Source organism: Elgaria multicarinata, chromosome 3 (assembly GCF_023053635.1).
Source record: "Elgaria multicarinata webbii isolate HBS135686 ecotype San Diego chromosome 3, rElgMul1.1.pri, whole genome shotgun sequence".
In the NCBI taxonomy this organism is placed as follows: Eukaryota; Metazoa; Chordata; class Lepidosauria; order Squamata; family Anguidae; genus Elgaria; species Elgaria multicarinata.
In genome coordinates, this window is record NC_086173.1 from 136,598,568 (window position 1) to 136,622,506 (window position 23,939).

At 41.6% G+C, this 23,939-nt stretch overlaps 1 protein-coding gene across 9 annotated transcripts in view; it reads left to right on the forward strand.

The window, feature by feature from the left end:
• The window catches only part of MAGI1 (membrane associated guanylate kinase, WW and PDZ domain containing 1), a 527,537-nt gene that overhangs the window by 371,732 nt on the left and 131,866 nt on the right, over positions 1 to 23,939 (forward strand). For all 9 annotated transcript variants that reach the window (XM_063122040.1, XM_063122041.1, XM_063122042.1 and 6 more), the window contains exon 3: positions 17,930 to 18,049. In XM_063122040.1, coding sequence (XP_062978110.1) covers positions 17,930 to 18,049 — 120 coding nt within the window. The remainder of the gene's footprint in view (positions 1 to 17,929; positions 18,050 to 23,939) is intronic.

Here is a 23,939-nt window from a genome sequence, read left to right on the forward strand (position 1 = left end):
GCCTACAAGGCCATCAAGTCCAACCCCCTGCTCAATGCAGGAATCCACCCTAAAGCATCCCTGACAGATGGTTGTCCAGCTGCCTCTTGAAGGCCTCTAGTGTGGGAGAGAGGCCACAACCTCACCAGGCAGCTGATTCCATTGTCGTACTGCTCTAACAGTCAGGAAGTTTTTCCTGATGTCCAGCCGGAATCTGGCTTCTTTTAACTTGAGCCTGTTATTCTGTGTCCTGCACTCTGGGAGGATCGAGAAGAGATCCTGGCCCTCCTCTGTGTGACAACCTTTTAAGTATTTGAAGAGTGCTATCATGTCTCCCCTCAATCTTCTCTTCTCCAGGCTAAACATGCCCAGTTCTTTCAGTCTCTCTTCATAGGGCTTTGTTTCCAGACCCCTGATCATCCTGGTTGCCCTCCTCTGAACACGCTCCAGCTTGTCTGCATCGTTCTTGAATTGTGGAGCCCAGAACTGGATGCAATACTCTAGATGAAGCCTAACCAGGGCCGAATAGAGAGGAACCAGTACCTCACATGATTTGGAAGCTATACTTCTATTAATGCAGCCCAAAATAGCATTTGCCTTTCTTGCAGCCATATCGCACTGTTGGCTCATATTCAGCTTGCGATCTACAACAATTCCAAGATCCTTCTTGTTTGTAGTATTGCTGAGCCAAGTATTCCCCATCTTGTAACTGTGCCTTTGGTTTCTATTTCCCAAATGTAGAACTTGGCAAGCATTCCCTGCACCTCCTCGTCCAAATCATTAATAAAAATGTTGAAGAGCAACTGGGCCCAGGACTGATCCCTGCGGTACTCCACAGTAACACATAATCCATAAAGTATTCCTGGAAAGTTAGTGACCCTGACTTATTTGACTTATTCTAAACTTATCAACATTCTATCTTTGCCCTTTATTTTGGTGGCTCCTTTTCAAACCTTCCCAATCAATCTATTGTTTGTTCTGCATTACCAAATGATACCTCAAAAATCTATGACTGGGTTTGCTTGATACAAGCGTGGATTATCATGACATCAGAGCCCAGCATTGGTGGGTGGCTGGGCTGGTTAACAAATCACCTAGAACCAATGGTTTGTTGCAGGATTGCTGGCATGTGACCAGCATACACATGGATGGTGAAGAAGCTACCATGGCTTAATAACAACCTTTGTGTTGTGTGAGCTGGCTCTACATCTTCGAAGACTTTTCACCTTTAGGATTAAGTAACAAAATTCATTATGGTGCTGCTCTGTGCATTCAGTTTTGATACCTTGTGTTAAAGATCTACTACTTACTTAGTTTCTTAGTGCTTTGGGCATAAGGCATTCAAACAGAGTGGGAATCAACACTGGAAATCACTGGGTTACCCTCAATGTGCCTCAACCAAACCTACTTCAGATTGTTAAGCAGAGGAATAAGAATTGTAAACAGGGACATTCCAAGACATTTGGCTACTGAGCTGGCTGAAATGAACATCAAGATCCTTTGTGACGTTGGAGGGAAATCCTGCAATTCCAACTCACAGATCATGCATGTCAATAAACAGTGAATAACCGTTAAACAAGAAATATATCCTTGCATTTTTTTCTGGTGCCACATGTGATGCTGGCAGGCATCACTTCAGCTGTGCACTGCATTTGCTTCTCTTGACCACCTCATTCTGAAGGCAAATATTGGTGAGTTGCCCCAATGGTTGTATGCTTAGCCAGACTGAAAACAACAGAATGAAATTGAATAGGGATAAATGCTAAATTCTACACCTAGGAAAAAGAAACCAAATGCACAGTTACAAGATGGGGATACTTGGCTCAGCAATATTCCAAGCAAGAAGGATCTTGGAATTGTTGTAGACCATAAGCTGAATATGAGCCAACAGTGTGCAAAACAAGCAAATGCTATTTTGGGATGCATTAATAGAAGTATAGCTTCCAAATTGTGCGAAGTACTGGTTCGCAACTATTCAGCACTGGTTAGGCCTTGCCTTGAGTATTGTGTCCAATTATGGGCACCACACTTCAAGAAGGATGCAGACAAGCTGGAGGGGGTTCAGAGAAGGGTAACGAGGATGATCAGGGGTTTGGAAACAAAGCCCCATGAGGAGAGACTGAAAGAACTGGTCATGTTTAGCCTGGAGAAGAGAAGTCTGAGGGGAGACATGATAGCACTCTTCAAGTCCTTGAAAGGTTGTCACACAGATGAGGGCCAGGAACTCTTTTCGAACATCTCAGGGTGCAGGAAAGGGAATAATGGGCTCAAGTTACAGGAAGCCAGATTTCGGCTGGACATCAGGAAACACTTCCTGACTGTTAGAGCAGTACAACAATGAAAGCAATTACCTAGGGAGATAATGGGCTCTCCCACACTAGAGGCCTTCAAAATGCAGCTGGACAGCCATCTGTCAGGTATGCTTTAAGGTAGATTCCTGCATTGAGCAGGGGGTTGGACTTGATGGCCTTATAGGCCCCTTCCAACTCTACTATTCTATGATTCTATGACTAATTGTAAAAGCATGATGGAACTGATAAGTAGTAGTAATTTATTTCACATCCCATCCTAAAAGCCTCAGGGCAGGAAATATATGTTAAAACCTTAATCCAAAATATGTGTTTAAAAATGAATAAAACCAATATGAACCTTCTCATTTCACTAAAGGCTTAAAATGAGTTAATTCTGCAATGCTTATTGTGAAATATGCTGACCTCTAATTGCTTAGTACCCCAAGGGAGCACTTATTTGGCTTATTCTTTTGATAGCAAAGGAATTAATCCATTCCACAAAATGGAATTAATCCATTCCACAAAATTTTGGATGGAAGCTGATGTATCTTACTGGTGTGTACGTAGAATATAGAGTGTCTTCACTTTTAAGCCTTTAAATTTGAGGCTCTATTTTTGTTTACAGCATGGGAATTGATTGTTGTATACCAGTGATTCTTAAATTGTTGGGCAATTCCCCTTCAGGGAGAACAGGATTCTAGAAGAAGTGATGGTGCAACAGGGAGGCTTAAAATCTGGCTCAGGTGGCATCCTTTCTCCCCCAATAGCCAAGACCTAGTTAGACTAAATAACAGCCTCACAGTGGTCTTCCACAGATTTTCTTTGGATTTGTAGGCGTGATTGTTCCTTTACAACCCTATAATATCAGTACAATTTTGGAAGAAGGGAGTTTAGGAAAAACTGCTGCTTTTTTCTTATATTTTCTTGTATGGCTTTTGGAAGGTGCGAGGGAGATTCTGCTGAATCCTTCCTCTGGTGGCAGATTGGTATTGCTAACCTAACTCACAGATCCTTGCACACAGGAACAGGTTGTATACACACAGGTATGTGCCACGATCTCTGCACTTCCACATGTGGACCAGATGCTTTGTGCTGAGATGGAGCTTTTCAGAAGATAGCATACGTTTAGAAGGGAGGAGCTGATTTCAAAATGTTTGAGGAACTCTGCCATACACACTAAGGCAGGGGTTCTTAACCAGTGGGGTACGCCTCCCCAGGGGAGGTTTGGACCGACTCCAGGGGAGGTGTGAGTAGCTTCTCAACTATAAATTGTTTATTTTACAAGTACATAGCAGCGCAGCTTGGCCCAAACTTATTTCTTTCTACTAATCTTGGGAGCTACGATGTAGCTCATTTGTACACCACGTGCATTATCGTAGTTATCATTACCTGTTACTTGTGCATTAGCGTTCGTGAAGAACAATAAATCTTTCAAGGTAAACAACTGCTTGTTCTAAGTCACTTTCCCCCCAGTTTATTGCAAAAAGTAGAGCCAGGCTGAAAGTTTCTATTGTTCCATTTTTTGGCATTTCGTGGGGGTGGGTGGGAGGAAAACGAAAACTCTGGAGAAAAAGGCTGGGGAAAGGAGAAATTTTTGGAGAATTTCTCCTTGGGGAAAGGGACAGGGTTTCCACCTTTTGAAGTTTAGGCAGTTGTTCCTTTCTTCTTTCAATTTTTAAAATATTTTTAAAAGCACCTGTTGAAAATGCAGCAGCCCAAGAGTTCTATCTGAATGCTGTTTGGAGAGGGTGAGGTCACATGGTCTCCAATTGCTGGCCTAGGAGCACAGGAGAAAACGCCTACAACTCCCAGCCATAGGCCTTTTCTCCCTAAACTTGATTTGATTTCTTCAATCAAAATCTTGATGAATTTAGGTGCCCTCAAATGGCTGCATATCCTGTTCTGGCAAAGAAAGCTATTTCATCATTAATTCCATTTCCATCCACCTATCTGTGTGAATCTGGATATTTATTTATTTATTTATTTATTACATTTATATACTGCCCCACAGCCGAAGCTCTCTGGGCGGTTCACAAAAGTTAAAACAGTAAACATTAAAAAGTATACAAAATTTAAAAACCATCAGAGACATAAAAAACAACAGTATAAAAACATCAGTATCCATTTAAAAACAACAGTTCTGGGGGCCGTTAGAAAACAAACTTAGCGTTGTTAAATGCTGTTAACTCTTTAAATGTTTTTGAACTCTTGTCAGCATAAAAACTAAAGCTAGAAATCGTTTGGATGCCAGAGATGATATGCGCCTGGCATTGTCTAACATTGTCCCTCGAATAACTACTCTTGCTGAGCACAAACAGCAACAGCGATCACATTGAAGTTATTTCGAAATTATCCTTTTATGTGTGTAGCTATTAGAAATACTTTCTTTAAATACAGGTTTTATTTCCACAAAACTGTTTATTGCTTGTGTTTGTGTTCGTTTCATTGAATATGCGTTTTTTAAGTCCAGAGACAGAACTAAAAAATGCAAACTCGTCCTGCCTAAGCCTAAATTTTGGGCTGTTAACACATGGGAGGCGTGGGTCATAAGATTTTTCACAAGGGAGGTGTGACACCAAAAAGGTTAAGAACCACTGCACTAAGGAGAACATAAAAAGCAACAGTCTGTTTACATTGCAAGCAAGTAGACTAAGTTTAAATGTTAAGATAAACTTCCTAAATAGGAGGCAAATTTAGTAATATAAAGTATTTGTCTGGTGCAGTTGTTGTATCTAACCACCAAAGTATAGTAATAGGGGCCAAGGGAAAGGCATTTACTGTATTTATGCGTTTCTATACTACCCAATAGCTGAAACTCTCTATTTGGCTTTTTTGCTGCGTTAGTGATACTGCAGGTGTCTTATTTCTCCTCCTCCTCCTTTTGGTATGAGCCATCTTAAGGCCATGAGCCCTGATTTCATGGCTTGATCTTGACAGTTCTGTTTCATCCATTATTTGCTCCTTCCTCCTGTCCTGAGAAGCAACAGCATAAAACTTTGCAGGTTTAAGTGAGGTTAAACCTGAGGAATAATTCTACTGATGCGGAAGTATGGGAAGTATTCAAGCTTCAAAGATTTATGTCCACTGTAACTCTTTTAGAATTGTATTTGCATCTACACAGTCAAGCAGTAACATACAATTACTACATTATTCAATTATCTACAGATCATTTCCATTAATACTTGATGGCTTCCCACAGAACGTACTAAGCTGCCTTATACTGAATCAGACCATTGCTCCATGTAGTCCAGGACTGTCTATTCTGACTGAGAGAGAAGTCTTACACTGGTGGTTATAATCGGGAACCCTGATAAGACAAGATGGAAGCTCTGTAAGCATGTTTAGCTGAACCTCACGTTTTCTGTGTCTAAACACTCAGTTCCAAAAGAAAGCTTCTGTGGATTGCTTGAATATTTACTATCACTTGATATATTCAACAAACAAAACCCTATAGCCTGTTTGTTCTCAGTCAAAGTTCAAAGGACCTAATTTCTTAATGCAATTACCCACTGTTCTCAGTTCACCTTCACCATATTCTGATGTTGTGAAGTCTATAAGGAAAGGATTCATAATTACCTCTTGGAGATTATTATCAATTATCTTAATGAAAATAATCTGCACACTATTTAACCTAGTGAGGGATTAGAGGATTTTCTTATGAGATATGTATACAATGGCCCTGAGAGGTGTTGCTATTTTATTATGGTGTGTCTTGACAGAATTCAAATTCATTGCTTGCTTTTTGTCGTGTTAGCTCCAAATTCATTGGTATCTAGTCAATAGTAGGGGGCAACACTGGATTCTGTTTGTGCTGCCTTGAAACTAGCCTGTGGAGGTAACAACAGAGATTTAATATTGTTGAGGCACTATGTTTTCTCCAGTTTTCCTGTACAAGATAGATGTAACATGTACCAGGAGTTGCATGATACCCCATAAGAGGAACATAGGAACCTGCATTATGAACTAATGCAAATAGCTGCAAATTGTCTACACTGACTGAAAATGATTTTCCAGGTAAGGACCTTTCCCAGCCGTAGCTGGAGATGCCAGCAACTGAAGCTGAAAAAGTTTGTATGCAAAACATGTTCTTTACTGGGCTACCGCCGCTGCACGGATATTCAGCAATGTATTCCCCTAGCACTATGGAAAGGAAGAACCTCTGGTTTTATTTGGTGCAATATACCTACCTAGGTATTGAACCTGTGACCTTTGCATTCAAAGTATTTATTCTACCTCTGAGCTACAGCCTGTTTGATGTAGCTTAATCAAAGGTTCTCATGTTGTGAGACACAGCCTCCCTACAGGGTTGTGAGCAGTTGAGGTGTTCAATGTAGTTTTTCACTCCCTCTAATCCAGCCTTCCAGGCGCCCTCTTGATGTTTTGGAGTTCAACTTCCATCAGCTCCAGGTAACATAGTCAATGGTGTAGAAATCTGGGAGTTGTAGGCCAAAACATCTTAAGAGTACTAGGTTGGAGAAGGCTGTTGAATCAGTTGACTGTGTTGGTGCCTTTATTGCAGGAATTGCTTTCCTTCTCCTGAAAGCATGCCATATTGCTTTCCTGTTCCTCTGATCCACTTGACTAGATACCAGGGGGGAAAAGTGAACTCTGCTAGCCAGGTTGGGAGAAAGTTTAACAGTATGCTTCTTCCCACTCACTTTCACTGTGAGTTTATATGCTTATTTAGATTTTTATTTTGTCCTCACACTACAGTCTAATGTCTGTACAACAGAGTGGAAGCATACATAAGAACATAAGAAGAGCCATGCTGGATCAGACCAAGGGTCCATCTTGTCCAGCTGTCAGTTCACATAGTAGCCAACCAGATGCCTGTGGGAAACCCAAAAGCAGGATGTGAACACAGTCGCACCCTCTTGCACATGTTCCCCAACATGTGGTGAATATAGCCATACTGCCTCTGATACTGGAGGTGGATATAGCCATTGATAGCCTTCTCCTCCAGGAATTTATCCAACCCCCTTTTAAAGCCATCCAAATAGGTGGCCATCGGTACATCTCATGGTAGCAAACTATGCACCATGGGAAGAACTACTTTTATCTGTACTGAATCATGCATCCCCATACGAGGAATATGCTGCTCTGTAATGATATGTCGAAGAACTATAGTTACCTGAGAGACTGTTTTAAATACTTTAAAACTTGTATAATAAAGTAACCTTTATCAATTTTTTGCTGTGTGGTTTTAATCCTGGTTGTTCTTTTTATATTGTATTTTGTATTCATGTTTTTAAATTGTTGGTTGTTTTTATGCTTTTCATGGTTTTAATTGTTGTGACCTCCCAGAGAGCTTCAGCTATTGGGCGGTATAAAAATGAAATAAATAAATAAAATAAATATTATGGTTTTTTATTCAGCTTGAATGAAGCTGTTGTCTAGAACCAAAGCGGGGCAAATTGGGCTTTCCTAAAGTCCAATAGCATGATCCAAATTGGGCTCCTCCTGAAGCCTTGGGTCCGCCTCAGAGATTCTGGGGATACAAACAGTCAAACAATCTTAAACTGTCAAAAATAGTTACATTTCCCCTCCAAGCTCTTTATAAAAGGAAAACTGCAGGGAGGGAGGAGAGAGAAGAGGAGTGTAGTTTGGGGACTGACCGCTCTAGCTTCAAACCAGGGAATAACTTTACCATGACCCTCCTTCTTTTACTTCCATTCACAATTTATTTATTTATTTATTTATTTAAGCATTTTTATGCCGCCATTCAGCCAAAATAGGCTCTCACGGTGGCTTACAAAAGTATTTTTTGACAGTCCCTGCCCACAGGCTTACAATCTAAAAGACATGACACAAAAGGAAAGGGGATTGGGGGGACTTTGAGAGAGATGTAGAAGGAACCATTTATCATTTGGTGTCAATTGACCTGTGTGTGTGTGTGTGTGTGTGAAGGGAGAGACTCACACTGTTTTTCATTCATCCTAACTCCCTTACCCTGCGCTTATCTGCCTAAAACCTTACTTACCTATGGGCACCTCTATGATGTAATGCTGTTTTCATACAAATTGCCCAGAAAACAACGGTGGGGAAGTGAAGCCCTTTTTATGAACCCCAAAGTGTTAAGGCTTCCCTTGCTGCCAAACCCCTGCACCTATTTGTTCTGAAATGTGACCTGCAAACTCCGTGCATCTCTTTTAAAAAGTTGTCACCATTTGATCATTTCCTTCTGCAAGTCAACTGAGCATTAGATTTTTTAAAGCAGGATTATGTTTGAAGCAGATTCAGCCTGCTTTCCGAAGTGGGGTCCAAACCAAATCTTTTCTTTGGTGCACATTCTTAAAAATATAAATACACCTTCGCTTGTCTGCCCTTTGCTTTCTCCTTCAGAACCGCTTTGCTGATGTGGCTATTCTATAACAGTAATGAACTTGACAAATTTTGCTTTGAAGACCTGCTCTGCGATCAGGTCTCTCAACTCTTGGGGAAATTAGGCTCCTTGCAAAGGAACCAAGCTGGCAGTAACTTACAATGTAGTGCAGACATTGTTCAGACAGCAAATGCCTTAGGAGGGTGAATTGCCTTGGAGCAACAGCTGTTATTCTTTTTTGACTCACAGTCCCAGCCAGGAGTCAAGGAAGAACAGAAGACTCCCAGCCCCAGACAGCAGCTGTTCCTCTTCATTTGCACACGGGGTTGTAGAGAGAAGTAATAGGCTCTCCTTCCCACCTGCAGCAACAACAGAGGCGGGGGGGGGCAGGCAGGGGAGAAGCAATCTGGTTCAGAGTCTGGAGTCATCAGCCACTCCCACTGTTTCATCAACAGTGGTAGGGTTCTGCCGTTCCTTCTCTTTATTGGGGAGTGGATCCACTTCTGTTCCTGCTTGACGGCAGTAGCTGGTGAAACTTAGAAAGGCGGACACTAAGAATCAAACTTCGTGTTAAGTTAATTGCTTAGCGTTTAGCTGGGGCTTATCCTCTTCTTATTTACTCTAAAATAAGTTAGTACGGCCCTGACTAGGAGACTTTTTTTAACCTGTACAAGTGGGGGGGGGTGGATTTTTGAAAACGAATAGAATTGGTGGAGAAGCGGCATGGTGGTCCTGATCTGAATTGAGGTTGTGCTCACTTACTCCAGAGGAGTTGGGAATGTAAGCCTGAGCTGCACACTGTGCAATCAGTATAGCTTGTATTTTGATTTTAATAGGAAAGAAGATACTACTTGGAGCCAGGATGGGCAGCGAGTGAATATTAAACACATGCATCCACTTCCACAGTGGTGGTTTTCCATGATATTGGTATGTGACAAATTCTATGGAACAAGCCTTTCTTGAGGAACCATCTCAAACAATCCTCTGAGATGGCCTAAGCCATAATGGAGCAGTCATGTAATGGTCATTGATAAAATAGTCGGAAATTACTAATGTAGTATCTGAGCTACTCAGAATAATACCCTCTGTCCTTTCCATCTCTCTTCTGTATGACGAATACTTTTATTAGATACTGAAGATGTCTTACATTTTGGTGTCCGTTTACAAAAAGTAAAACATTTCTCATTCATTGTTGGATGTCTGTTCCAATCTTGAGACCTTTCAGCCAGGTAAAAACCAGATTAGCAATGCAGCTTCATTGGGAGATTAGACATACTGCCTGTCGACAGTGAAAGAGTTCTATGTTGCAGTATTGCCACTGGATGTATTTTTCAGGTTTTTGTCAGAATTTACTGGGATATTTCCAATTATGTGTCACAGATAATTAGTTCATGTTCATGCCTGGCCACTAATCAGGTTGCCTTTTCTGGAGATGGAGCAGGTTGTCTCTGTCTGTTCTGCTCTCTTGTTACCGTCAACAGATCTGCAGAGCTCCCTCTGCCTGCCATTTAACTGTGATTTAGGTGACAGATGCAGAAGAGACGAGGCAGACTTTCTGAATTATCAGATGACATGGCAGGAAGAGGGTGACCTTTAAATGATTCGGGCTCCCCAGAGTTGTTGAAGATTCTAAGGATGGCAAGAACATTACTTGATTTTTTGTTCAGAAGTGCAGATAGGAAAGGGAAAAGGAGCCCTCTCAGATGATTCCAGTTAGGAAGAATAGAACTATGTCTTTGGTTCTAGGCCAACCTTCCCCAACTTGACGCCCTCCAGATCTGTTGGACAACAAGTCCCATTGTCCCATGCTTGCTGGGAATTATGGGACTTGTAGTTCAACACATCTGGAGGGCACCAGGTTGGGGAAGGCTGTTATAAACAGACATGGAGAATTGCACCCAACATACAGGGATAAGACTCTGTTGGAGATAGTGGCAGAAATCCATTGTTACGCACTTTGAGAATACAAACTTGTTAATTATGGAGCTATTCCAAGAGAGAAATGTTGCTCTGGTTTTGTTGTTGTTTTAGGTTGTTGTTTTTAAGAGGCTTTGATTTATAGTTGTGTGATTAGACACTCAGCCCTTTCCAAAGTAGTCTTGCTAGTAACTCTCTCTCCCAACACAACACCCCCACCCTCCCACTCCCCTGTGTTTCACCTGGCAGCCCTCCCACTTTTAATTTTGTTCTGCTCAAGACTTGAGGAATTGTATACCATAAACAGCTTTCCCCAACCTGGTGCCCTCCAGAAGTGTTGGGCACAACTCCCAATGATCATGCTGTCTGGGGATGATGGGACTTGTAGTCCTACACATCTAGAGGGCACCATATTTGGATAGGTTGCCATAGAATGTGGTTTACTTAGTTTCCAGGTATATCCTAACCACCCACCCCACTTCCATAATTAATCTTTAAATAATAATGTAAAGGATATAGTTATCATGGCTGGAGAACCTGATCCCCAGAAAAGAGTGGCTAGTTCAACAAACATACCTATGTGATCGCCATTCATACATTTCGTTGTGTGTAGATTTGTACTGAAATCTGCTTGGCTTATTTTGGTTAATTTATATAGAATGCAACTCAATTGATTATTCCATTTGTGGTTGCATTTTCAATATGAGGACACTGCAACATTTTCCGAGGTTGAGTTCAGGCTAAAACAGCCCCATTCATAGGCTGACCTTATTCTGGCAATCAAAAAGGAGGACAACATGGCCGCCACAAGGGGGCGTGGCTACCAACATCTCCGGGCCCCCAAGGGGCGTGCCTACCAACATGTCCAGCCTCCACCAACATGCCCAGCCCTCAAGGGGGAAATTGGGATAGAGAGATCTGCCCCTGCCTTGGCACCTTGCAGGGCAGGAGGAAAGGAGAAAGAAAGAGGGGGGATGGGGAGAGAGAGAGATCTCCCTGCCTTGGCACCTTGTAGGGCAGGGAAGAAAGGAGAAAGAAAGAGGGGGGAATGGGGAGAGAGAGAGAGAGAGAGAGAGAGAGATCTCCCTGCCTTGGCACCTTGCAGGGCAGGGAGGAAAGGAGTAAGAAAGGGGGGAATGGGGATAGACAGAGAGATATATATATATATATCTCCCTGCCTTGGCACCTTGCAGGGCAGGGAGGAAAGGAGTAAGAAAGGGGGGAATGGGGATAGACAGAGAGAGAGAGAGAGAGAGAGAGATCTCCCTGCCTTGGCACCTTGCAGGGCAGGGAAGAAAGGAGAAAGAAAGAGGGGGGAATGGGGAGAGAGAGAGAGAGATCTCCCTGCCTTGGCACCTTGCAGGGCAGGGAGGAAAGGAGAAAGAAAGAGGGAGGAATGGGGAGAGAGAGAGAGATCTCCCTGCCTTGGCACCTTGCAGGGCAGGGAAGAAAGGGGGGAAGGGGGGGGAGAGAGAGAGAGAGAGAGAGAGAGCTCTCTCCCTGCCTTGGCACCTTGCAGGGCAGGGAGGAAAGGAGAAAGAAAGAGGGGGGAATGGGGAGAGAGAGGAGAGATCTCCCTGCCTTGGCACCTTGCAGGGCAGGGAAGAAAGGAGGGAATGGGGGCGGGAGAGAGAGAGAGAGAGAGAGAGCTCCCTGCCTTGGCACCTTGCAGGGCAGGGAGGAAAGGAGAAAGAAAGAGGGGGGAATGGGGAGAGAGAGGAGAGATCTCCCTGCCTTGGCACCTTGCAGGGCAGGGAGGAAAAGGAAAGCAGAGAGAGAGAGAAGGGAAAGAGAGAGAAAGAAGGGGCTGGCAGAAAGGGAGAGGGGGAAAGAAGTAACCAAGAGGGGGACAGAACAGGAGAGGAAGATCGCGTGGTTCCCCCGCCCCATCTGGATAACCAACAAAGCAGTTGCCAACTTACCTTAACCCCGCTGCTGCTGCTCTTCTGCTGCGACCTGTTGCCCACTCTTTTGAATATTGCCATGGAAGGGACTGGAGGTCGCGATCCCAGAAGTCCAGAAACGCAGCCCCCAACCCCTTCCAAGGCCGACGGAGGCCTTCCCCTCAGCCCTTTCCCCCGGTAAATTGGGGGCCAGTCCCGGTTGCCCCAGAAATCTACGTTTTTCCGGAGGTTTCCGGGGTTTTCCGGGTCATCTGGTCACCCTACCCATTCACAACTCAGTTGTGGACAAATGAGTTCTAGCCAAAGTCTGATTCAGAAATAATCTGAAAACAAATGTGATAGAGTAATTCAACAAAAAAACTTCTCAGTGTCCCAAAATACATCCAGTGATTTAAAACACACACACACACACACACACACACACACACACACTCCAGTTGTTTATCATACACCCCTTAAATGGGCTACTTCCCACCAGCTGACTCACTTGACATTACTTGCTAGAGACAGGAGAAAGCGGAGACACTTCAGTCCAGACAGGAATGGACACAGTCATCTGAGAGTCCTTGGATACTCTCATGCATGTGTATTTCATCAAAACACTCTGGGTAACATGGTAACTCTCAGAAGACTTTTGGATTGAGGCCCCGTTTAGGTGGTGGGGCCCTCATGCGGCCACTGAAACAAGGAAAAAATGTTTCCACCCCAATTCTATATAGGCAAAACCACTTCTAAAATCAACAGGTCTGATTTACAGTAGGTCCAGTTTACATTTCTGTGTCATGTAACCTGCTTCTCTGAAATAAACACAGCTCCAAGGACATATTGTGAAGGAGCTAAGTATCGTGGGGCGGCTGTGTAACTGTTTCCTGGCCAGGAGACAGGGAAATACTTCATTGGCCTGATCTAGATGGAATCTTCATGCACACGAGTGTCATCAAATTGCGGGGGCAAAGGGGGAAGTAAAGAGATGAGACAAGTATATATGGTATAAAATTCGGGCTATATTTATTGATGATCTGCAAAGGGAGACTGGGTGGGCCCTAGTCTATGCCAGCAACTATGCTAGGCGTTATATTGGGCGAGAACATTTTATGTCTGATGAGTGGCGTCTTATGATCGCCACCCCCAGGCCATACCCCTTTTGGGGAGGGTAACATCCTCGTATCACTCCTCCCCGCCCCCTGGAGCCACCAAGCCTCACAGCTAAGCCCTATCCCCCCCCACTGGGGCTGTACGACCCTTAGTGGAAGGCCTCAGGCATCACCTGTCTCGTGAACTTTGCCACAGAATGCTCACCATCTCTTTCCTTTAAGTATGCCCACCCCTACCTGCCTAAAGTTTGTGTCCAAATTAACCTAATGCCAAAATAGAAGGCTTTCCTAAGACACTCTCTCCCAACTTACAGTCTGAAGTAGGCAAAAAGACCCATATCCCACAGCCAGACTATGGGCCAAAAATTCCTACTCCGCCTCTTAGATAAACCCACGCTACATACAGGGAGGGAAGGAGCTGCAGCTGATGGTGCAACTGTATCACCAACCAATGGTGAACGGTCACGTCTCTCCTCCCCCTCCCTGCTTGCAACTGCCTCCCCATGGCCACGTGCCAGGACTTGAGGAAGGGAGTTTGTTGCAGGTAAATGTGAATTGGCTCCTAGATTACCTAGAGGAGTTTATTCGATTTGGTTCATCCAAACAAGTTGGGGACTTTATGGTATTTTAAAAATACAGGCTTGGTGTGGCTTATTGAGGCTCAGGGATGAATGTCATGGCCAACGGCTCTTCCTTCATCCCTCTCATTGTATTCTGGTGTAAAGATCCTGATTTATATTAAGCCTGAGTTCCCCATTACTTTTAAACTAAGGAATTCTGACTTAATGGCAGTTAACAAACCAGGAGAATAAGCCAGGACCTTTGTAAAATCTGTAATTGTTCTCAACTGTTGGTACCCAAACCTAAACTACTTTCTGAAGACTGCTTCTATGCTTTAATTATGGTGCAATATCAAATAATTGTTTTAATCTAACATGAAGGTAATTGATGTGACTGAATGCAGGCTTCTTGAAGTGTTGCCCTGAGATTACAGTAAGCAACTTTCTGATTAACATAGCCTCAGGGTGTCAGTATTTATTAAGCAATTTAACAGAAAACTTTGCACAACAAAAGGGTTAGGGGAGAGAGACAGAAAGAGAGCTCTGTGATTTTTCCGTTCTAAATTTCTGCCTGAGGTATAATTTAGGATTCCTTTGAATTGCTTCTGGCTGGGTGATGCAATCAATGTAATTGTCTGCCACAAAACTTTGGTGACTTTTAGACTAAGGGTAAACAAGTCTGTCTGTTTTGGTTTCCACTGGTAATTTCAGTTCATTCTAAAATTTGAGAATTTTTTTTAAAAAACGTTTGCATGAAGATCTGTATGCATCCCCCCATTTCTCTTAATACATTCATTTTTGTAAACAATAAAAAATTGGTCTAAAAATACATTTTTGCAAGCATTTTTCATGATATAACATTTTTGAACTAACATACACATTTTTGTGTGAACTTTCTCCTAATACATACATTTTTGATATACATTTTTGGATTTGAGAACTCTCTTTTGTAAACCGCTCAGGGAACTTCAGCTATGGGGCAGTATATAAAAGTAATAAATAAATAAAGAAAGAAAGAAAGAAAGAAAGAAAGATGGCTGAGTTCTAGTTGGCATATTGGTTTGAAAGCGTGAAACAGGGCTAACACTTCCAGAAAACTATTTCATACAGTCAGTGGCTAATGTTCAAAATGTTAGAAATCGCTTCCTGGGAAGGTACAATGGTGTCTTCTGACACTATAATTACAAATTAATTGTGTATTCAGGTTTCACCTGTTCAGGAACTCAAGAGAGAAAGTGGTGCTTATTACTAAAGTAATGATCCTAGGAAAAATGCACTGAATTTGGTTTGGCTGTTCTGTTGTCCCCTGTTAAATAACGTTGAACAGGAAAGCCCTCCTGGGTTGGTTATAAGTGTGGTTTCACTCATTGTGTACATCCCAGATGGTTCATAAAAATCCTTTGAAATGCCATCTGTCAGGCGTGTGTCCAGCCAGCAGCCTGTCATTTCACTACAAGAAAGGAGGGTGCAGGGATTCCTTTGCCCTTTGTTTTCTTTACTCCCTTTCTGAATTGCAGTTGGGAACATTTGCTTAGCTGCAGTGACACTGAGAATAATCATTGCACTGCACAGCAATGCAGAATGTGGGTGTTTGAAACCCTTTTGAGCTCACAGCATGAGAGTCATGATATCAGCAAAACTTCATCTTAAGTTACACTGTAAATTTAAGTGGCCGACTTCTCAAAGTCATGAGGCTGTTCTAGGTGTGCTTATGTTCAGACCACAAGTAAAAACAGAAGAGATAGAATGGGTCAACCTAAGTGTCAATGAATAAATCAACATGCCAGACAACTCTTTGTTCTCAGAGCATCCTGGATGAGCAAAGGGCTAACTTGACATGTAAGAACAAACTCAATTTGACACAAATTTGTTTATTTTTACTTAGAGCATTCATTGGTGAAGTAGAACATGCAAGGTTCAAAACACTACATCACTGTCTTAGTCATTTGGAAAGTATCTTCTTTTCTTCCCGTATGTAAGATACTCAGATTCTCCGTCTGCACACACCCCCCCCATGTGTTGGTAAACCATTCAAAGTAGAGCACATTTAATTACTGATTTCAGACAAAGAAAATTAACCATGAGTAACTCTCCCATTCCATTGAAATCAATGGGGCATAAATGTGTTTAACGTTGCCTTGATTAACTTCGCTCTCTCTCTCTCTCTCTCTCAGTTTTCTGAATATATAATGCATTCAGCATGGGTTAACAGACAACCCTATGTTGAATAGTGAAGGGGATCTGCAACTTTTAGATTTCTGTATGCCCAGGAAATTAAGAACATGAAACAAATAGAACTGTTCAAATGTCTTAGAAAATTAGTCTGCAGTTTTGACAGCTGTGATGATGCAATGCAAATAAAGGTGGAAGGGAATGATAAAATGTTAGCAGTTGTCATAAAAGGACAAATGAAAAATGTGGGGGTGGATGTTAATAAATATTTCATGCCAGTATTGACTTTTAGAGGAAAACTTTGTGAAATTAAACAAAGCAAAAGTAAACCTAGTTTCCCTTTATAAATTGGCTGAGAGGGTTTGGCGTTGGTGAAAGAGTGCATGTACTCTCTGTAAAGGCCAACTTGAGAAACGTTTTCATCCATATGTATCTTGCCACTTCATGCATCAAAGGCCCTTAGGTATAGGAGAGCAAATATCAGGCTTTCATGGAAGATAAGACTATCAATGGTTTGTAGTTGCGATGACTATATTACCTCCAGTATCAGTGGAAGTGTGCCTTTGTATACCAGCTGCTGGGGAAGATGTGTGGGAGGCCGTAGTACACTCATGTCCTGCTTGTGGGCTTCTCAGAGACATCTGGATGGGTAGTGTTGGAGGAGAATGTTAGACTAGATAGGGCTTTGCTGTGATGCAGCACAGTTCTTCTTCTTAAGGCAGTACCCAACTGCAGATCTTCTGTTTCACTGCAGCCAAAGGGCAGTAGCTAATGCTGCCACACCTCATATGACATCAGGATAGCACTACTGCTAGCAATCGCCAATGCAATGCCACTAGCACATGCTAGAATGACAGTTTTTAAAGGTCAGTTGTGTAACTGGAGCAGCAGTGTTGGCTATTGCCCTTAGGCTGAAGTGAAACAGAAGAATGCAGGATAGTATGAGAACCACAAAATTAAGGCTGAAACAACTAATTAGGAAAGTTAACTTAATCTGGTGGTTCCACTAAGAGTACCCTCGGTTCTGACTCTGTCTGACCGTGTCCCAAGTTGTCAGAGAAGACAGGTTTTGATGTGTGAAAGTATTTCCAGAGGGATAGCCATCTTAATCTGTTGCTGCAGAAAACCAACAAATTGTCTTGTTTGACCGTGGGAGGGTGGGGGGAGATGCTCCTTTAAGCCCCAGCTTTGGTGGAGTTTGGTGGTTCCACTGCAGGAGGAGGGACCTATGGGATGATATTAGCCTTCGGGGGTCCTCCTCTTGGCCTCTTCGAAGTACGGCTTTTCGGAGAGAAAGATGTGGTCTGCCATTGGCCGGTCTGGAGAGCACGTGGAGAAGACAACTGCTTTTGTTTTGTCATCTCTTTATTGCATGGCTACCTTCACTCGCAAAGAGTCTTGTGACCTGCTAAACACAACAAATGTATTACGGCATATTTTGTCATGTAATCTGCCCCTCACAAGCTTAAGGGATAAGTTCGTTGGCCTTTAAGATGGTGGTGGCCACAAGTTAGGGTTCTGTTTTATTTTGCTTGTCTTCTTCCCTACATGGCAACTTCCTCCAGAAGATTCCACAGGAATTTTGGCACTGCTATTTCTATTGGTGATGGCATCATGTGATATTTGTTTCCTTCTGATGAAGCTATTGCAATATGAACACTCATTTTTGTTTTGTTTTTACCTTATCTAGGCACAACACGTCCTCCACGAGAAGGAGAAGTGCCTGGTGTGGACTACAACTTTCTGACTGTGCAGGAGTTTCTTGAGCTTGAAAAAAGCGGCACACTTCTTGAAGTAGGAACTTATGAAGGTATGTCATGGGAATGAGAGGTCACAATGAAACACATCCATGATGAAGGAAGGCTTCAAGAAATGACTGAGAGAACTCTTGGGGAATCTTAGGATTGCACTGTTCAATTTTTGATAGTGACACCACTTCTACCCTTCCACCACAGAGAAGCATGTTTTAAAGGACAGAAATATGCATGGAAAAGTTTTTCTGTTATTATTTTTCATCCTCCATCCAGGCATGTGCGACAGATAATGATTGCCTAGTACTTTCTGTATTTATTGATTTTGGATTACCTGGGTATACACATAGCTGTTAACCCAAGCCACTTTGAACATGCTTGCCAGTAATGCTACTGGCAAGTTGGACAGCTCCCACATTTTAGGCTGCAGTCCGATACATATCTGGTGGGAAAATCCATTGAATTCAGTGGTACTCCAGACTAGGCATGCATAGCATTGTGCTGTAAGTGTGTGTATGTGTGTGCATGTTTGTGTTTTCTAGCCTGAATTTGCCAGTATTTGAGGTTCCCCAAGTTTAGTCAAGATAAAGCAAACATCTTCTCCTGGAAATTAGGAACGCTTGCTAGTTGAGAATTTGAGAAGTACTGGCCTTCTCCTTTTTTAATGTCCAAATAAAAGGGGGATATTACAGTAAGGAATGTCAAGCTATTGGATGAGGAATTTGGAAATATGAGTCCCTGTGCTCACACAACTATAAGAGGTGATCTTTGATAAGTTGCTTTGTATCCATCTGCCTAAGTTGAGTTGAGAGTCTACTCTTCAGGTTTATTGTGAAAATGATTGGCTGAAGAATTATAAAGCACTACTAAAGTGTACTATTTAAAAAGTCCTAGCTACAAAGATCATTGCTATAAAATTAATGGCTATTCAACATCATGACTTTTGTTTGTAAGTTTAGTAGGACAGGCACATTCTATTCATTCATTTAGATGGATAAAACAGAGTATCTCTGTGACTGACACTTTACAAATACCTTAAGTATTTACAAATACCTTAAGTTATTACAAATACATTTTTAAAATACATAACAATCAAATTTATTACAGTCATAGAAAAGCAGATTAAAAATAGCTAGAAATATAGCAATTATAAAAGCAAGATGCAGTAATTATAAAAGCAAGCCAAATTGAGAGACTGAAAGAACTGGGCATGTTTAGCCTAGAGAAGAGAAGTTTGAGGGGAGACATGATAGCACTCTTCAAATACTTAAAAGGTTGTCACACAGAGGAGGGCCAGGATCTCTTCTCGATCCTCCCAGAGTGCAGGACACGGAATAACGGGCTCAAGTTAAAGGAAGCCAGATTCCGGCTGGACATCAGGAAAAACTTCCTGACTGTTAGAGCAGTGCGACGGTGGAATCAGCTACCTAGGGAGGTTGTGGGCTCTCCCACACTAGAGGCCTTCAAGAGGCAGCTGGACAACCATCTGTCAGGGATGCTTTAGGGTGGATTCCTGCATTGAGCAGGGGGTTGGACTCGATGGCCTTGTAGGCCCCTTCCAACTCTGCTATTCTATGATTCTATGATTCTATGATAAGAACAGGGAGACAAGAGTCGCTAACCGCGAGGTTAAAATAACTACAATTACAACTGTTATGAAAGCAATTCAGTTAAAGACAGGGGAACAAGAGTCAGGTACTTGAAACACAAGATGTCATAAACGTAATAGTAATGGTACCTCTACAAAGGCTTACTATCCTTTAGCAGATACACAGAATCATGCTACGTTGTGTGTAATCAGGGGGTTCTGATCTGATAATAGGTATTTTAAATAAAATGCTTCAGATCTCCCTTGTTAAATACATAACAGTAAACACACCTTCATTAAAATAATTAATCCCTAAAAGATGATGCATGCATATCTTAAAGGCATACAAAAATGCATTTATAGATTTTTGTCAAGTCACTTGAGATTTCTTTGTATAGCAGCAAAGTGCTATCGTGTGCAACGTTATTAAATTTCAGAGTATTTTAAGATACCATGATTCATCCTCTGGGTAGGAGACAGATTTTTCAAGGAGGGGAAAAAAGTTACTCTTAATTAGTTCCATCAGTTTAAGTATAATAAGGTGAACTTTAAGTTATGATTTTTAACAATTGGCAGCCATGCATTTGAGACAATGCAGAGTGCATTTCGTTCAAATCAGAAGCAATTAGCAACTCAGCTGCTATATGGCAGATCAGTAAAGATTCCATTGTGTTCCATCACCATTTCTTTTTTTAAAAAGATTTTTTTTAAACTATGGGACTTTTGAAACACACATCCATACATGAACATATATATAGGTAGATGTGTGTTTTCTCTCCCTCCCCCCACAAACTAAACTAGCCTTTCTCAATTGTTGGACGACAATGCCCTAAAGTGTCATTTATCCCAGAATTCATGCATACACATATTCATTGAAAACTATGAAGAATTCCCCTATCAGAAAGAGTTGCAGCCATCTACAGAATTGGATCATAAGATGTACAGAATTGCAGCCATCATCTTGGAAGTGTGTCTTTATAGTAAACACCCCCCTGCCCTTTATGGGATACCCTCCCCAGGGATGCCTAGTTTTTTGTCTTTTTGGAATCAGGCAAGCCTTTTTTTAATTCTTGCAGTGTCTCTTAATACTCTTTTTATTTCTGCTGCTATGTTGTGTTGTCAAGTAATTTTATCTCCATTATATTTTTTAGTTTTTCTTGTCATGCTTGTTGGTTTTAATTGATAGCTGTTTTTAATTGATTGTTTGATTGTGGGTTTGATAAATATGGATTTTATTGGTACATCACCCTGAGAGTAATTAGCTAGAGGGTGACTAATAAATCTTCAAAATAAATGAACCAATCTTTTCAAAATCCTACATATGAGAAAATTAAAGGGTTTTACCTTTACATTCAATTACTGTCCACAGTCTCCTATACTTCAAGCAAACTGAAGAGCATGGTAATAGATTGGCTTAAGTTCACTTAGCCCTATGTGACTATTACATCTAGATAAATGTTCAGATAGGCTACTAATTTTCTTCTGTTGACTCATCCTTTCCCCAATTCAGATGCTACATGATTAGCTGTCGCTGTACTTGTCTTTTTTGGGTGTGGCTGCTGTGTGTCTTTGCCATCTTATGTACAGCTCTGCTGATCCAGGACAATGCAAAATGTGAGAAGAATTTATTACATTTATATACTGCCCAGAGAGCTTCGGCTATGCGGCGGTATATATAAATGTAAAAATAATAATAATAAAATAAAATAAATAAAATAAATATCTTATTGAAGAGGTGGCAGATGTTCTAAAAAGCAGAGCAGAACATTCCAGTTCATAACATACAATATGGTTATTAATGTTTCCATGGTATGAATCAACTCAACGGCCCTAAAGGCTTCTTTCAATCCGTTAGATCAGCATTCTCTAACCTGGTGCCCTCTGGATGTTTTGGACTTCCTGACCATTGGCCATACTGCCTGGGGCTGATGGGAGGTGAAGACCAAAACATCTGGAAGGCACCAGGTTGGGGAAGGCTGCATTAGATCACTGAGATTGGGGCCATAGCTAGACCTAAGGTTTATCCCTGGATCGTCCAGGGGTCAAACCTGTTCATCTAGGTGACACACAGGGGATCCAGTGCTCAGGCAGGGGCAAACCCTGGATGATCCCAGGATAAACCTTAGGTGGCCCTAGTTAATTTAGAATATTTTATTCTCCTTTATGTTTATGGTAGAAGTGAGAAAACCCTCTCCATCTGGCTTGTGATGCCCCAGCCAAGGTTTAAACCTCCCCTTCCCACATCTCCCACCTACCTTGCCATGCTGCTCAGCTAATTGGGGAACAGCTGAACAGCTAGAAAAACATCAGGATTCTGCAGTCCCCTCGTCACTATTTCTAAGCTGTTTCCCTATCAGCTAAGCAAGTGGGGTGATGAGATTGCAGGAAAGGGAAGCTATATGTGCAGATTGTGAATGCTGTACATCTGTATGGTGTGTGTACATGTGCATTTATATGGATGTGTGTGTGTGTGTGAGAGAGAGAGAGAGAGAGAGAGAGAAACGGGTTCGCTCCCTCTGTAGCATCACCTTCTTTGCTGTTTTGCTGATTCCTAATCAGCTGAGAGGCAGGGGTGGGAAGATTGCAGGGTCGGATGGTTGTATATATACAAGCATGCATGTATATGTTTGTTGTATGCATGTGTGTTTGAGAAAGGATGGGAACCACTTTGGTTTTAGCACTGCCAACATGCAGACCTTGGAAGGTTAGCAACAAGACAATGTGGCTGAATAAGGTGCCCTACCCCTTATTCCGAATCCCTCTTGTTAAAGTATGCCTGTATGTTTACGAATAACTGGTAAATGAAGCTTAGTGGATTGGAATTTTGGAATTTTAGTTTAATAGCAAAACACTGCAATAGTAGGGTGGGAAAGAGGTTTGATATAATTTGTGTGGAAATAATAAGTACAGACTAGGTAATTAGTGATTTTGGGGTTCTCTAGGAGTTGCATGGTTATGAAAAACTGTCACCTTCCATCCAAACAGCATCTTAATTCAAGGCAATACCTATTTTTGAAGGTTTGTTCTCCACTTGTCATCGCTGGGGAAACAGACTGCATGTTACTCTTCTAAGCTTATATTTTCCTGCATTGTAAGGTGCTGGCCTTGAAACAAGTTAGCATACTTAATTTATACTGGTATTGTCTGTTTTAATATGGTGGCATTGCACTGTCAGTATAATGTAATTTGACTTTAATGTGGCTTAAATTGATTTATAATTTCAGAAGGAATGGAATTATGATGAATGTATTGCTGTGATTTCCTTTGTCACCTAAAGGTCATTCATTCTAGTGGTGAGAGAAAAGGGGCTATTACAATTGTGTGTAGTTAGGAAGCTGGAATGTTTTCATTGTAGCACTGGTATTTTTGTAATAATTCAGTGCTTTAGAGCAGCCTTCCCTAACCTGGTGCCCTCCAAATATTTTGGACTTCAACTCCTAGTAGTATACATGTTTGTGATAATGATCAGAAAACATCATATTCACATGCATGCAGGTGGAGCCCATGGTGCAGAGGTTGAGGGTGGTGTGAGCTGTTATGCTTGTCTGGATCAAATAACTGTTTAACTAGTTCCACATACCAAAGGAAAAGTTTGACTTGAGTTTCTTGAATAACAGCCTCCCATTATGCATCACTCTTTTGAAACTGGGGTGGGGGGTGGGAGTTCAAAAGCAGTTTGTGATAGGGCATGGCCCTGTGATACGGACAAAAATAAGTTTATGATACAGCTAGGCGTTCAAAGGGAAAAGTAAACAATCCCACTGAGTGTACCAAAGTTCTTAGGTGTGCCAAAAGTAACTGTTTAGATTCTAAAACACAGGGCAAAAAAGCTCCATCTGTTAAAGCTTGTGAAGCCAACCCACTGTAAATTATCCCAGAAGTGCTGAAAGTTAGTTGAGCTTTAGTTAAAGCTCAACTAAAAACTTTTCTTTTTCCTAAAGCTTTTAAAACTTGATGTTGTGCGGACTTTATACTGTTAGTTTTACCCTACCCTGTGCCTGCTTACCCTACCCTGTGCCTGTTGGCATTCTCTGACCCTCCTTATTGTTTTACTATGACTTTATTAGATTGTAAGCCTATGCGGCAGGGTCTTGCTATTTACTGTTTTACTCTGTACAGCACCATGTACATTGATGGTGCTATATAAATAAATAAATAATAATAATAATAATAATAATAATAGTACTCCCCCCCCTATAAATTTTAAAGATGTCTCCATGTATCTCACATTATTAATGCAATGTTCAGATCATTCAAGAATATCACCAGATATTATTATTATTATTATTATTATTATTATTATTATTATTATTATTATTATTATTTGCTTCTAGAAAGAATTAGAGTTTTAGAACCTTTTA